We start from the raw sequence: 15,000 nt of genomic DNA on the forward strand, positions 1-15,000 counted from the left end.
GGATCACGGCCCCCAGTTGAACTTCAAGGTGACGTGTGGATCACGGCCCCCAGTTGAACTTCAAGGTGACGTGTGGATCACGGCCCCCAGTTGAACTTCAAGGTGACGTGTGGATCACGGCCCCCAGTTGAACTTCAAGGTGACGTGTGGATCACGGCCCCCAGTTGAACTTCAAGGTGACGTGTGGATCACGGCCCCCCAGTTGAACTTCAAGGTGACGTGTGGATCACGGCCCCCCAGTTGAACTTCAAGGTGACGTGTGGATCACGGCCCCCCAGTTGAACTTCAAGGTGACGTGTGGATCACGGCCCCCCAGTTGAACTTCAAGGTGACCGTGTGGATCACGGTTGAACTTCAAGGTGACGTGTGGATCACGGCCCCCAGTTGAACTTCAAGGTGACGTGTGGATCACGGCCCCCAGTTGAACTTCAAGGTGACGTGTGGATCACGGCCCCCAGTTGAACTTCAAGGTGACGTGTGGATCACGGCCCCCAGTTGAACTTCAAGGTGACGTGTGGATCACGGCCCCCAGTTGAACTTCAAGGAACTTCAAGGTGACGTGTGGATCACGGCCCCCAGTTGAACTTCAAGGTGACGTGTGGATCACGGCCCCCCCAGTTGAACTTCAAGGTGACGTGTGGATCACGGCCCCCCAGTTGAACTTCAAGGTGACGTGTGGATCACGGCCCCCCCAGTTGAACTTCAAGGTGACGTGTGGATCACGGCCCCCCCAGTTGAACTTCAAGGTGACGTGTGGATCACGGCCCCCAGTTGAACTTCAAGGTGACGTGTGGATCACGGCCCCCAGTTGAACTTCAAGGTGACGTGTGGATCACGGCCCCCAGTTGAACTTCAAGGTGACGTGTGATCACGGCCCCCAGTTGAACTTCAAGGTGACGTGTGGATCCGGCCCCCAGTTGAACTTCAAGGTGACGTGGATCACGGAGTCTTCAAGGTGACGTGTGGATCACGGCCCCCAGTTGAACTTCAAGGTGACGTGTGGATCACGGCCCCCAGTTGAACTTCAAGGTGACGTGTGGATCACGGCCCCCCAGTTGAACTTCAAGGTGACGTGTGGATCACGGCCCCCCAGTTGAACTTCAAGGTGACGTGTGGATCACGGCCCCCCAGTTGAACTTCAAGGTGACGTGTGGATCACGGCCCCCCCAGTTGAACTTCAAGGTGACGTGTGGATCACGGCCCCCAGTTGAACTTCAAGGTGACCGGGTGGATCACGGCCCCCAGTTGAACTTCAAGGTGACGTGTGGATCACGGCCCCCAGTTGAACTTCAAGGTGACGTGTGGATCACGGCCCCCCAGTTGAACTTCAAGGTGACGTGACGGCCCCCAGTTGTGTGGATCACGGCCCCCAGTTGAACTTCAAGGTGACGTGTGGATCACGGCCCCCAGTTGAACTTCAAGGTGACGTGTGGATCACGGCCCCCAGTTGAACTTCAAGGTGACGTGTGGATCACGGCCCCCAGTTGAACTTCAAGGTGACGTGTGGATCACGGCCCCCAGTTGAACTTCAAGGTGACGTGTGGATCACGGCCCCCCAGTTGAACTTCAAGGTGACCGTGTGGATCACGGCCCCCCCAGTTGAACTTCAAGGTGACGTGTGGATCACGGCCCCCCCAGTTGAACTTCAAGGTGACCGTGTGGATCACGGCCCCCCCAGTTGAACTTCAAGGTGACGTGTGGATCACGGCCCCCCCAGTTGAACAGAGAATCAGATGAGCAAACAGTATTGGGAAAGTGTTGTAAATGTTGTGGTCAGTGTTTTGATTTGCTGAACAAATGTTACCATGAAATACGATAAGAGCTTTGAGGTGGGTACCCGCGTGTGTCCATCGGCACGCTACTTACCACTGATGCATGTTGTAATATCTGATGAATCAGGAAGCAGACACACTTAAAGGCCAGTTGTTAGGTCTGAGATTAATGTTATCAAGGTCAGCTGTGAGATGCTCTAAAAAATACAATAAAAAGTTAATCAAATATTGTCAGAATTGGCATGTTTGATGACCTGAAATGGACCTGAGGAACTGGAAATATCAATTCAATAGGATTCCTATGGGACTCTTAAGTGTTTCTTTCACAACACCTGCAGCAGAACTGCATAAACACATTGGTTGAGACAGGGCCTATGCAGTGCAGTGATTGGTTGATACAGGGCCTATGCAGTGCAGTGATTGGTTGATACAGGGCCTATGCAGTGCAGTGATTGGTTGATACACGGCCTATGCAGTGCAGTGATTGGTTGATACAGGGCCTATGCAGTGCAGTGATTGGTTGAGACAGGGCCTATGCAGTGCAGTGATTGGTTGATACAGGGCTTATGCAACGCAGTGATTGGTTGATACACGGCCTATGCAGTGCAGTGATTGGTTGATACACGGCCTATGCAGTGCAGTGATTGGTTGATACATGGCCTATGCAGTGCAGTGATTGGTTGATACAGGGCCTATGCAGTGCAGTGATTGGTTGATACACGGCCTATGCAGTGCAGTGATTGGTTGATACAGGGCCTATGCAGTGCAGTGATTGGTTGATACACGGCCTATGCAGTGCAGTGATTGGTTGATACAGGGCCTATGCAGTGCAGTGATTGGTTGATACAGGGCCTATGCAGTGCAGTGATTGGTTGATACACGGCCTACGCAGTGCAGTGATTGGTTGATACAGGACCTATGCAACGCAGTGATTGTCAGGTCTCAGACTAAGTATGTCTCTTCTTATCTCCTCCGTCATCCAAGTAGCTCTGTACTCTCTCAGCCCACTTCAAGCACCTGGTACAACAACACATCCATCCCAGTGGGATTGAAACATTGTCTGTTGTGCGTCTTGGTAAACCAGTTTTTTGGGGGATGTGGGGGGGGGGGGTTCCTGTCCAGCACCTGATTGTTTTCCTGTTTCAACACCACTGGAAAAAATCCAGTTAACAGAGATTGTGGTTTTCAGGTCTCAGTCTCAATATCTTATCTCCTCCTTTCATCACTCCTTCCCTCAGGCTGTTCTCCTCAAACAATACCTCCTTCAGCTGCAGTACTGTAAATCAGGCCCTGCTCATGTCTTGTTTCCAGAGGCCTTAGGCAAACACACCTTCGGGCTTAGGAGTTTGAACAGGTGTCCTAGTGTGGTCTGATGTTCACCTCTGGACAGCCTCACCCTCCCTTCCCCTTACCTTAACCTCCCTCACCCTCCCTTCACCCTGACTCCACACCCTCAACCTCAACCTCAACCTCAACCCTCCCTCCCTCCCTCCCTCCCTCCCTCCCTCCCTCCCCACCCTCCCTCCCTCCCTCCCTCCCTCCCTCCCTCACCCTCTCTTCCCCTTCGCTTAACCTCCCTCAACCTCCCTCCCTCCCTCACCCTCCTTTCCCCTTCCCTTAACTTCCCTCAACCTCAACCTCAATCTCGCTCCTCACCCTCCCTTCCCCTTCCCTTAACCTCCCTCAACCTCCACCTCCCTCCCTCCCTCCCCCTCCCTCCCTCCCTCCCTCCCTCCCTCCCTCCCTCACCCTCTCTTCCCCTTCACTTAACCTCCCTCAACCTCCCTCCCTCCCTCACCCTCCTTTCCCCTTCCCTTAACTTCCCTCAACCTCAATCTCGCTCCCTCACCCTCCCTTCCCCTTCCCTTAACCGCCCTCAAACTCCCTCACCCTCCCTTCCCTTCCCTCCACCTCCCACCCTCACCCTCCCTTCCCCTTCCCTTAACCTCCCCCAACCTCAACATCCTTCACCATCCCCTACCTCCCTCACCTCCCTCAGACACCCAGACACCAGACAGACAGACAGACAGACAGACAGACAGACAGACAGACAGACAGACAGACAGACAGACAGACAGACAGACAGACAGACAGACAGACAGACAGACAGACAGAACAAATGAAGGTGAAGGACCTACAGGCTTAATTAACAAACATAAAAATAAACTGTTACTTTCTTTCCCTTCACTTATATCCCTTTAATTCCATTCATTCACTCATATCCCTTTAATTCCATTCATTCACTCATATCCCTTTAATTCCAGTCATTTACACTTGCTATCCCTTAAAAATCCTCCTTAAACCGGCAATAAGCAGTTGAAACAATAAGAAAACGTCTCTCCAACCCCTGTTTCGGTTACGGAGGCAAAGACTGACCATCCATCATATCCAAATGGTAGTTTTAACCAAGTGTTTGTTTGCATTTACTTTCCTTGTAAACATTGGAGTCAAACAAGCGTATATTTTAGGTTCCGGTGGTAGATGATAGATTTATTTTTATTTTTATTTATTTTATTTCACCTTTATTTAACCAGGTAGGCTAGTTGAGAACAAGTTCTCATTTGCAACTGCGACCTGGCCAAGATAAAGCATAGCAGTGTGAACAGACAACACAGAGTTACACATGGAGTAAACAATGGGAAGATGACCTGAGAAATGTATAAGTTATATTTTTCAAGAATCAAAATGGGTACATTTCATTAATGGATGAAGCAAATTCAGAGTGCCCCTTTAATCTATACAGAAATCATTATGTATAATGACGATATTTATTCAAAACATCATCTTTATTTACATGGAACAAAATGACAACATCAGTATCTTTAGACTTTGAAACAAGTTTGAAACATTGGTGTAAATTGCGAGGGTTTGAGGTGTTCCATTGTCCAACAGGATTATTAGGCTGGGCCCTGAGGAATTTCAACACACGCATGAGCAAACGTAAACACGAAGATAGAATTCACAAAAAACACAGTTTAATTCAGTTGCTAGGATACCTGAGGAGAGAGCACCATTAGGCCTATAGACACCCATTCTACATGGTTTGTTGATTGACCATTTTTCACTTTTATTTAACTAGGCAAGTCAGTTATGAACAAATTCTTATTTACAATGACGGCCTAAAAATGGTGGGTTAACTTCCTTGTTCAAGGGGGCAGAACGACAGATTTTTACCCTGTTTAGCTCAGCGATTCGATCTAGCAACCTTTCGGTTACTGGCCCAACACTCTAACCACTAGGCTACCCTGCCTCTAACCACTAGGCTACCCTGCCTCTAACCACTAGGCTACCCTGCCTCTAACCACTAGGTTACCTGCCGTCCCTGGTGGTAAGAAAAGGCTCGTTGTAAATATGAATTGACCATACCTTGGTCAAAGCACTGAGTAAAGACTATACTTCCACTGCCGAAAGCTTTTGGCTTGTTGTACACACAATGTGATTTACAATTTAGAATGATCTCAGTATGTAGGCAGGTAACTATTCAGAAAGGGAGGGTATGACATTACATGACTACATGACCAAAATTACGTGGACACCTGCTCGTCGAACATCTCATTCCAAAATCATAGGCATTAATATGGAGTTGGTCCCCCCTTTGCTGCTATAACAGCTTCCACTCTTCTGGGAAGGCTTTCCACTAGACGTTGGAACATTGCTTTGGGGACTTGCTTCCATTCATCCACAAGAGCATTAGTGATGTCGGGCACTGATGTTGGGCGATTAGGCCTGGCTCGCAGTCAGCGTTCCGATCCAAATGTGTTCGATGGGGTTGAGGCTCTGTGCAGGCCAGTCAAGTTCTTCCACACCGACAAACCATTTCTGTATGGACTTTGCGTTGTGCACGAGGGCAATGTCATGCTGAAACAGGAAAGTTCCTTCCCCAAACTGTTGTCACACATTTGGGAACAAAGAAATCGTCTAGAATGTCATTGTATGCTGTAGCGTTAAGATTTCCCTCCACTGGAACTAAGGGGCCCGAACCATGAAAAACAGCCCCAGACCATTATTCCCCCTCCACCAAACTTTACAGTTGGCACTATGCATTTGGGCAGGTAGCGTTCTCCTGGCATCCGCCAAACCCAGATTCATCCATCGGACTGGCACATGTTGAAGCTTGATTTATCACTTCAGAGAATGTGTTTCCACTGCTCCAATGGCGGCGAGCTTTACACCCCTCCAACCGACGCTTGGCAATGTGCGTGGTGATGTTAGGCTTGTGTGCGGCTGCTTGCCCATGGAAACTCATTTCATGAAGCTCCTGACGAACAGTTATTGTGCTGGCGTTGCTTCCAGAGGCAGTTTGGAACTCAGTAGTGAGTGTTGTAACTGAGATTTTTACACGCTAGGCGCTTTGGGGGTCCCGTTCTGTGAACTTGTGTGGCCTACCACTTCGCGGCTGAGCCGTTGTTGCTCCTAGACGTTTCCACTTCACAATAACAGCTGACCGGGGAAGCTCTAGCAGTGCAGAAATTTGACAAACTGACGTGTTGGAAAGGTTCCTATGACAGTACCAAGGTTGAAAGTCGCTGAGCTCTTTTTATTTATTTGATTTAACTCGGTAAGTCAGTTAATAAGAACAAATTCTTATTTACAATGGCGGCCTACCCTGCCAAACCCTAACCCAGACAACGCTGGGCCAATTGTACTCCACCCTATGGTACTCTCAATCACGGCCGGTTATGATACAGACTGGAATCGAACCAGGGTCTGTAGTGACACCTCTAGCACTGAGATGCAGTGCCTTAGACTTCTGCATCCACTAGGGAGCCTCTTCAGTAAGACCATTCTATTGCCAATGTTTGTCTATGGAGATTGCGTGGCTGTGTGCTCGATTTTATACACCTGTCAGCAACATGTGGCTGAAATAGTCAACTCCACTCATTTGAAGGAGTGTCCACATACTTTTATAAATATAGTGTAGCTAGTATTTAGCCAAAGCTGGCACTCTTATAACAGCAGTACCTACTACATGTTCAAGATGGCTCTAGCTCAGTGCTAATGCTAATGGCTAGCTCTGGCTGGGAACCCAGTACCGCTAAGGGCTAGCTCTGGCTGGGAACCCAGTACCGCTAATGGCTAGCTCTGGCTGGGAACCCAGTACCGCTAAGGGCTAGCTCTGGCTGGGAACCCAGTACCGCTAATAGCTAGCTCTGGCTGGGAACCCAGTACCACTAAGGGCTCGTTCTGGCTGGGAACCCAGTACCGCTAAGGGCTAGTTCTGGCTGGGAACCCAGTACCGCTAACGGCTAGCTCTGGCTGGGAACCCAGTACCGCTAAGGGCTAGCTCTGGCTGGGAACCCAGTACCGCTAATGGTTAGCTCTGGCTGGGAACCCAGTACCGCTAACGGCTAGCTCTGGCTGGGAACCCAGTACCGCTAATGGCTAGCTCTGGCTGGGAACCCAGTACCGCTAACGGCTAGCTCTGGCTGGGAACCCAGTACCGCTAATGGCTAGCTCTGGCTGGGAACCCAGCACCGCTAAGGGCTAGCTCTGGCTGGGAATCCAGTACCGCTAACGGCTAGCTCTGGCTGGGAACCCAGTACCGCTAAGGGCTAGCTCTGGCTGGGAACCCAGTACCGCTAAGGGCTAGCTCTGGCTGGGAACCCAGTACCGCTAAGGGCTAGCTCTGGCTGGGAACCCAGTACCGCTAATGGTTAGCTCTGGCTGGGAACCCAGTACCGCTAACGGCTAGCTCTGGCTGGGAACCCAGTACCGCTAAGGGCTAGCTCTGGCTGGGAACCCAGTACCGCTAAGGGTTAGCTCTGGCTGGGAACCCAGTACCGCTAACGGCTAGCTCTGGCTGGGAACCCAGTACCGCTAACGGCTAGCTCTGGCTGGGAACCCAGTACCGCTAAGGGCTAGCTCTGGCTGGGAACCCAGCATCGCTAAGGGCTAGCTCTGGCTGGGAACCCAGTATCGCTAACGGCTAGCTCTGGCTGGGAACCCAGTACCGCTAACGGCTAGCTCTGGCTGGGAACCCAGTACCGCTAAGGGCTAGCTCTGGCTGGGAACCCAGTACCGCTAATGGTTAGCTCTGGCTGGGAACCCAGTACCGCTAACGGCTAGCTCTGGCTGGGAACCCAGTACCGCTAAGGGCTAGCTCTGGCTGGGAACCCAGCATCGCTAAGGGCTAGCTCTGGCTGGGAACCCAGTATCGCTAACGGCTAGCTCTGGCTGGGAACCCAGTACCGCTAAGGGCTAGCTCTGGCTGGGAACCCAGCATCGCTAAGGGCTAGCTCTGGCTGGGAACCCAGTACCGCTAACGGCTAGCTCTGGCTGGGAACCCAGTACCACTAAGGGCTCGTTCTGGCTGGGAACCCAGTACCGCTAAGGGCTAGTTCTGGCTGGGAACCCAGTACCGCTAACGGCTAGCTCTGGCTGGGAACCCAGTACCGCTAACGGCTAGCTCTGGCTGGGAACCCAGCGGAAGCGGTACCCACCCTGGGTCGTCCTGGAGGTGAAGGCGTGTCCGTGAGGGAAGGTCTGAGTCCTGATCGTACAGTGTTCCCTAATTGAAGTCCTGAAAGACGAGTCACTACTGCTCTCTCCTGCCTCTGTGTCCTCCATGCTCACCACAGCGCCACCTGTGGTCCTGGATGTCTGCAGTCCAGAGAACGCTCCGAACATCAGTATTCTCTCTGGGTCATTATCCTGGGTAAGAGGTGTTTGAACTGTGCTGTGGTGCAGGACGGTGTTGCAGCGCTCGCTGACATCCCGTAGGATGTCTTCCACACACCCAGGGGGCGATGTGTCGTCACAAGTGTCTTCCAGACGCTGCCTCTTACATGGGAGTGTTGACATGGGGGGTTCGTCACAGGGGGATGTTGAGGGTTGTCGAAAACATGATGGTTCCCTCACCATCATCAGCTTCTGAGAGAGAGAGAGAGAGAGAGAGAGAGAGAGAGAGAGAGAGAGAAAGAGAAGAGAGAGAAGAGAGAGAAGAGAGAGAGAGAAAGAGATTTGGTTGCAACCAGGTACTATAGTTTTATGTAGTTGAGTGATTAACTGATGTGTTTATTTATGTGAATGTGCGCACGCGCGCGTGTGTGTGTTTCCCGTCTCCTGACTTACATCCAGGACAGAGGCTAGGTGTTTAGCTCTGGTGGCCAGTTCTCTGAGGTGGACATTGCGTTGCAGCAGAGCGTTAATCTCCTCCTGCCTCCTGCTCACAGTCAGGTGAAGCTGGGGAAAGACAAGAGGACAGAATCTGTAACTGAAGCGATGAAAGAGTTTTCATCGCAACAGGGAGTTTGACAGCGAAGAAGAACTTTGCAGAAATAAAAAGGTAATGTCTACTCGCTGTTGACTACTAAGAGCAGCAAAGAGGAAACTATTTTTCAGTTGAACATCTGTTGTGTATACATGACAGCACACCCAGTGAGTCTACATCGCAACACATGGCACTCAACCGCAGATTCAGATAAACTTCTTCCTGCACGCCTTGTCACACAAGGGCTGCCTGCCTGCCTGCCTGCCTGTCTGTCTGCCTGCCTGTCTGTCTGCCTGTCTGTCTCTATGTCTGTCTCTATGTCTGTCTCTATGTCTGTACCTGGCTGTTGGTCTCCAGTGTGTGTCCCAGGACCCTGGTGTGGTGCTGAGCAATGCCCCTCCAGAGTAACCCATCCTGGGCCTGATGCTGGCCGAGGCCTGGGTCTGAGGAAGGGTAACCCTGCTGGTCCTTGTCCTCTGGACAGGGCTCCCGCTGGGGGGTGAGAGGAGGGATGATACATCCTTGGAAGGCCACCAGATCAGCTGGAGACAGACTGCGCTCCAATGTGGCTGGAGAGTCTACATGTGAGAATGGGAGAGGGGATTCATTTAATACATGGGAGAATGGGAGAGGGGATTAATCTAATACATGGGAGAATGGGAGAGGGGATTAATCTAATACATGGGAGAGGGGATTAATATAATACATGGGAGAATGGGAGAGGGGATTAATCTAATACATGGGAGAGGGGATTAATCTAATACATGGGAGAGGGGATTAATCTAATACATGGGAGAATGGGAGAGGGGATTAATCTAATACATGGGAGAGGGGATTAATCTAATACATGGGAGAGGGGAGAGGGGATTAATATAATACATGGGAGAATGGGAGAGGGGATTAATATAATACATGGGAGAATGGGAGAGGGGATTAATATAATACATGGGAGAGGGGATTAATATAATACATGGGAGAATGGGAGAGGGGATTAATCTAATACATGGGAGGATGGGAGAGGGGATTAATCTAATACATGGGAGAGGGGATTAATATAATACATGGGAGAATGGGAAAGGGGATTAATCTAATACATGGGAGAATGGGGAGATCTAATACATGGGAGAATGGGAGGGGGATTAATCTAATACATGGGAGAATGGAGGGGGATTAATATAATACATGGGAGAATGGGAGAGGGAGATTAATCTAATACATGGGAGAATGGGAGAGGGGATTAATATAATACATGGGAGAATGGGAGAGGGGATTAATCTAATACATGGGAGAATGGGAGAGGGGATTAATCTAATACATGGGAGAATGGGAGAGGGGATTAATCTAATACATGGGAGAATGGGAGAGGGGATTAATCTAATACATGGGAGAATGGGATTAATATAATACATGGGAGAGGGGATTAATATAATACATGGGAGAATGGGAGAGGGGATTAATCTAATACATGGGAGAGGGGATTAATATAATACATGGGAGAATGGGAGAGGGGATTAATCTAATACATGGGAGAATGGGAGAGGGGATTAATCTAATACATGGGAGAATGGGAGAGGGGATTAATCTAATACATGGGAGAGGGGATTAATATAATACATGGGAGAATGGGAGAGGGGATTAATCTAATACATGGGAGAATGGGAGAGGGGATTAATATAATACATGGGAGAATGGGAGAGGGGATTAATATAATACATGGGAGAATGGGAGAGGGGATTAATCTAATACATGGGAGAATGGGAGAGGGGATTAATCTAATACATGGGAGAATGGGAGAGGGGATTAATCTAATACATGGGAGAATGGGATTAATATAATACATGGGAGAATGGGAGAGGGGATTAATATAATACATGGGAGAATGGGAGAGGGGATTAATCTAATACATGGGAGAATGGGAGAGGGGATTAATCTAATACATGGGAGAATGGGAGAGGGATTAATCTAATACATGGGAGAATGGGATTAATATAATACATGGGAGAATGGGAGAGGGATTAATCTAATACATGGGAGAATGGGAGAGGGATTAATATAATACATGGGAGAATGGGAGAGGGGATTAATATAATACATGGGAGAATGGGAGAGGGGATTAATATAATACATGGGAGAATGGGAGAGGGGATTAATATAATACATGGGAGAATGGGAGAGGGATTAATCTAATACATGGGAGAATGGGAGAGGGGATTAATATAATACATGGGAGAATGGGAGAGGGGATTAATATAATACATGGGAGAATGGGAGAGGGGATTAATCTAATACATGGGAGAATGGGAGAGGGGATTAATCTAATACATGGGAGAGGGGATTAATATAATACATGGGAGAATGGGAGAGGGGATTAATATAATACATGGGAGAATGGGAGAGGGGATTAATCTAATACATGGGAGAATGGGAGAGGGGATTAATATAATACATGGGAGAATGGGAGAGGGATTAATCTAATACATGGGAGAGGATTAATATAATACATGGGAGAATGGGAGAGGGATTAATATAATACATGGGAGAATGGGAGAGGGATTAATATAATACATGGGAGAATGGGAGAGGGGATTAATCTAATACATGGGAGAATGGGAGAGGGGATTAATCTAATACATGGGAGAGGGAGAGGGGATTAATATAATACATGGGAGAATGGGAGAGGGGATTAATCTAATACATGGGAGAGGGGAGAGGGGATTAATCTAATACATGGGAGAATGGGAGAGGGGATTAATCTAATAATGGGAGAGGGGATACATGGGAGAATGGGAGAGGGGATTAATCTAATACATGGGAGAATGGGAGAGGGGATTAATATAATACATGGGAGAATGGGAGAGGGGATTAATCTAATACATGGGAGAATGGGAGAGGGGATTAATATAATACATGGGAGAATGGGAGAGGGATTAATATAATACATAGAGGGGATTAATATAATACATGGGAGAATGGGAGAGGGGATTAATCTAATACATGGGAGAATGGGATTAATCTAATACATGGGAGAATGGGAGAGGGGAGAGGGGATTAATCTAATACATGGGAGAGGGGATTAATCTAATACATGGGAGAATGGGAGAGGGGATTAATCTAATACATGGGAGAGGGGATTAATCTAATACATGGGAGAATGGGAGAGGGGATTAATATAATACATGGGAGAGGGATTAATATAATACATGGGAGAATGGGAGAGGGGATTAATTAATACATGGGAGAATGGGAGAGAGGGATTAATCTAATACATGGGAGAATGGGATTAATCTAATACATGGGAGAATGGGAGAGGGGATTAATCTAATACATGGGAGAATGGGAGAGGGGATTAATATAATACATGGGAGAATGGGAGAGGGGATTAATCTAATACATGGGAGAGGGGATTAATATAATACATGGGAGAATGGGAGAGGGGATTAATATAATACATGGGAGAATGGGAGAGGGGATTAATATAATACATGGGAGAGGGGATTAATATAATACATGGGAGAATGGGAGAGGGGATTAATATAATACATGGGAGAATGGGAGAGGGATTAATATAATACATGGGAGAATGGGAGAGGGGATTAATCTAATACATGGGAGAATGGAGAGGGGATTAATCTAATACATGGGAGAATGGGAGAGGGGATTAATCTAATACATGGGAGAATGGGAGAGGGGATTAATATAATACATGGGAGAATGGGAGAGGGGATTAATATAATACATGGGAGAATGGGAGAGGGGATTAATATAATACATGGGAGAATGGGAGAGGGGATTAATATAATACATGAGAGAGGGGATTAATCTAATACATGGGAGAATGGGATTAATCTAATACATGGGAGAATGGGAGAGGGGATTAATATAATACATGGGAGAATGGGAGAGGGGATTAATATAATACATGGGAGAATGGGAGAGGGGATTAATCTAATACATGGGAGAGGGGATTAATATAATACATGGGAGAATGGGAGAGGGGATTAATCTAATACATGGGAGAGGGGATTAATATAATACATGGGAGAATGGGAGAGGGGATTAATTTAATACATGAGAGAGGGGATTAATCTAATACATGGGAGAATGGGATTAATCTAATACATGGGAGAATGGGAGAGGGGTTTAATCTAATACATGGGAGAATGGGAGAGGGGATTAATCTAATACATGGGAGAGGGGATTAATATAATACATGGGAGAATGGGAGAGGGGATTAATATAATACATGGGAGAATGGGAGAGGGGATTAATATAATACATGGGAGAATGGGAGAGGGGATTAATCTAATACATGGGAGAATGGGAGAGGGGATTAATATAATACATGGGAGAATGGGAGAGGGGATTAATCTAATACATGGGAGAATGGGATTAATCTAATACATGGGAGAATGGGAGAGGGGATTAATCTAATACATGGGAGAATGGGAGAGGGGATTAATCTAATACATGGGAGAATGGGATTAATATAATACATGGGAGAATGGGAGAGGGGATTAATATAATACATGGGAGAATGGGAGAGGGGATTAATATAATACATGGGAGAATGGGAGAGGGGATTAATCTAATACATGGGAGAATGGGAGAGGGGATTAATCTAATACATGGGAGAATGGGATTAATATAATACATGGGAGAATGGGAGAGGGGATTAATATAATACATGGGAGAATGGGAGAGGGGATTAATCTAATACATGGGAGAATGGGAGAGGGGATTAATCTAATACATGGGAGAGGGGATTAATATAATACATGGGAGAATGGGAGAGGGGATTAATATAATACATGGGAGAATGGGAGAGGGGATTAATATAATACATGGGAGAATGGGAGAGGGGATTAATATAATACATGGGAGAATGGGAGAGGGGATTAATCTAATACATGGGAGAATGGGAGAGGGGATTAATCTAATACATGGGAGAATGGGAGAGGGGATTAATATAATACATGGGAGAATGGGAGAGGGGATTAATCTAATACATGGGAGAATGGGAGAGGGATTAATCTAATACATGGGAGAATGGGAGAGGGGATTAATATAATACATGGGAGAATGGGAGAGGGGATTAATCTAATACATGGGAGAGGGGATTAATCTAATACATGGGAGAATGGGAGAGGGGATTAATCTAATACATGGGAGAGGGGATTAATATAATACATGGGAGAATGGGAGAGGGGATTAATCTAATACATGGGAGAGGGGATTAATCTAATACATGGGAGAATGGGAGAGGGGATTAATCTAATACATGGGAGAATGGGAGAGGGGATTAATCTGATACATGGGAGAATGGGAGAGGGGATTAATATAATACATGGGAGAATGGGAGAGGGGATTAATATAATACATGGGAGAGGGGATTAATATAATACATGGGAGAGGGGATTAATCTAATACATGGGAGAATGGGAGAGGGGATTAATCTAATACATGGGAGAGGGGATTAATCTAATACATGGGAGAATGGGAGAGGGGATTAATCTAATACATGGGAGAATGGGAGAGGGGATTAATCTAATACATGGGAGAATGGGAGAGGGGATTAATATAATACATGGGAGAGGGGATTAATATAATACATGGGAGAATGGGATTAATCTAATACATGGGAGAATGGGAGAGGGGATTAATCTAATACATGGGAGAATGGGAGAGGGGATTAATATAATACATGGGAGAATGGGAGAGGGGATTAATCTAATACATGGGAGAGGGGATTAATATAATACATGGGAGAATGGGAGAGGGGATTAATCTAATACATGGGAGAGGGGATTAATATAATACATGGGAGAATGGGAGAGGGGATTAATATAATACATGGGAGAATGGGAGAGGGGATTAATATAATACATGGGAGAATGGGAGAGGGGATTAATCTAATACATGGGAGAATGGGAGAGGGGATTAATCTAATACATGGGAGAGGATTAATATAATACATGGGAGAATGGGAGAGGGGATTAATATAATACATGGGAGAATGGG

General features: G+C 47.3%; 1 protein-coding gene across 1 annotated transcript in view; it reads right to left on the reverse strand.

Moving 5' to 3' along the window:
- Positions 1 to 7,993: 7,993 nt before the first annotated feature.
- The window catches only part of mcidas (multiciliate differentiation and DNA synthesis associated cell cycle protein), an 11,624-nt gene continuing 4,617 nt past the window's right edge, over positions 7,994 to 15,000 (reverse strand). The window contains exons 5-7 of the mRNA XM_029652109.2: positions 9,322 to 9,560; positions 8,844 to 8,954; positions 7,994 to 8,642 (exon numbers count right to left, since the gene is read on the reverse strand). Coding sequence (XP_029507969.2) covers positions 8,175 to 8,642; positions 8,844 to 8,954; positions 9,322 to 9,560 — 818 coding nt within the window. The 3' untranslated portion in view covers positions 7,994 to 8,174. The remainder of the gene's footprint in view (positions 8,643 to 8,843; positions 8,955 to 9,321; positions 9,561 to 15,000) is intronic.

Source organism: Oncorhynchus nerka, linkage group LG27 (assembly GCF_034236695.1).
Source record: "Oncorhynchus nerka isolate Pitt River linkage group LG27, Oner_Uvic_2.0, whole genome shotgun sequence".
NCBI lineage: Eukaryota > Metazoa > Chordata > Actinopteri > Salmoniformes > Salmonidae > Oncorhynchus > Oncorhynchus nerka.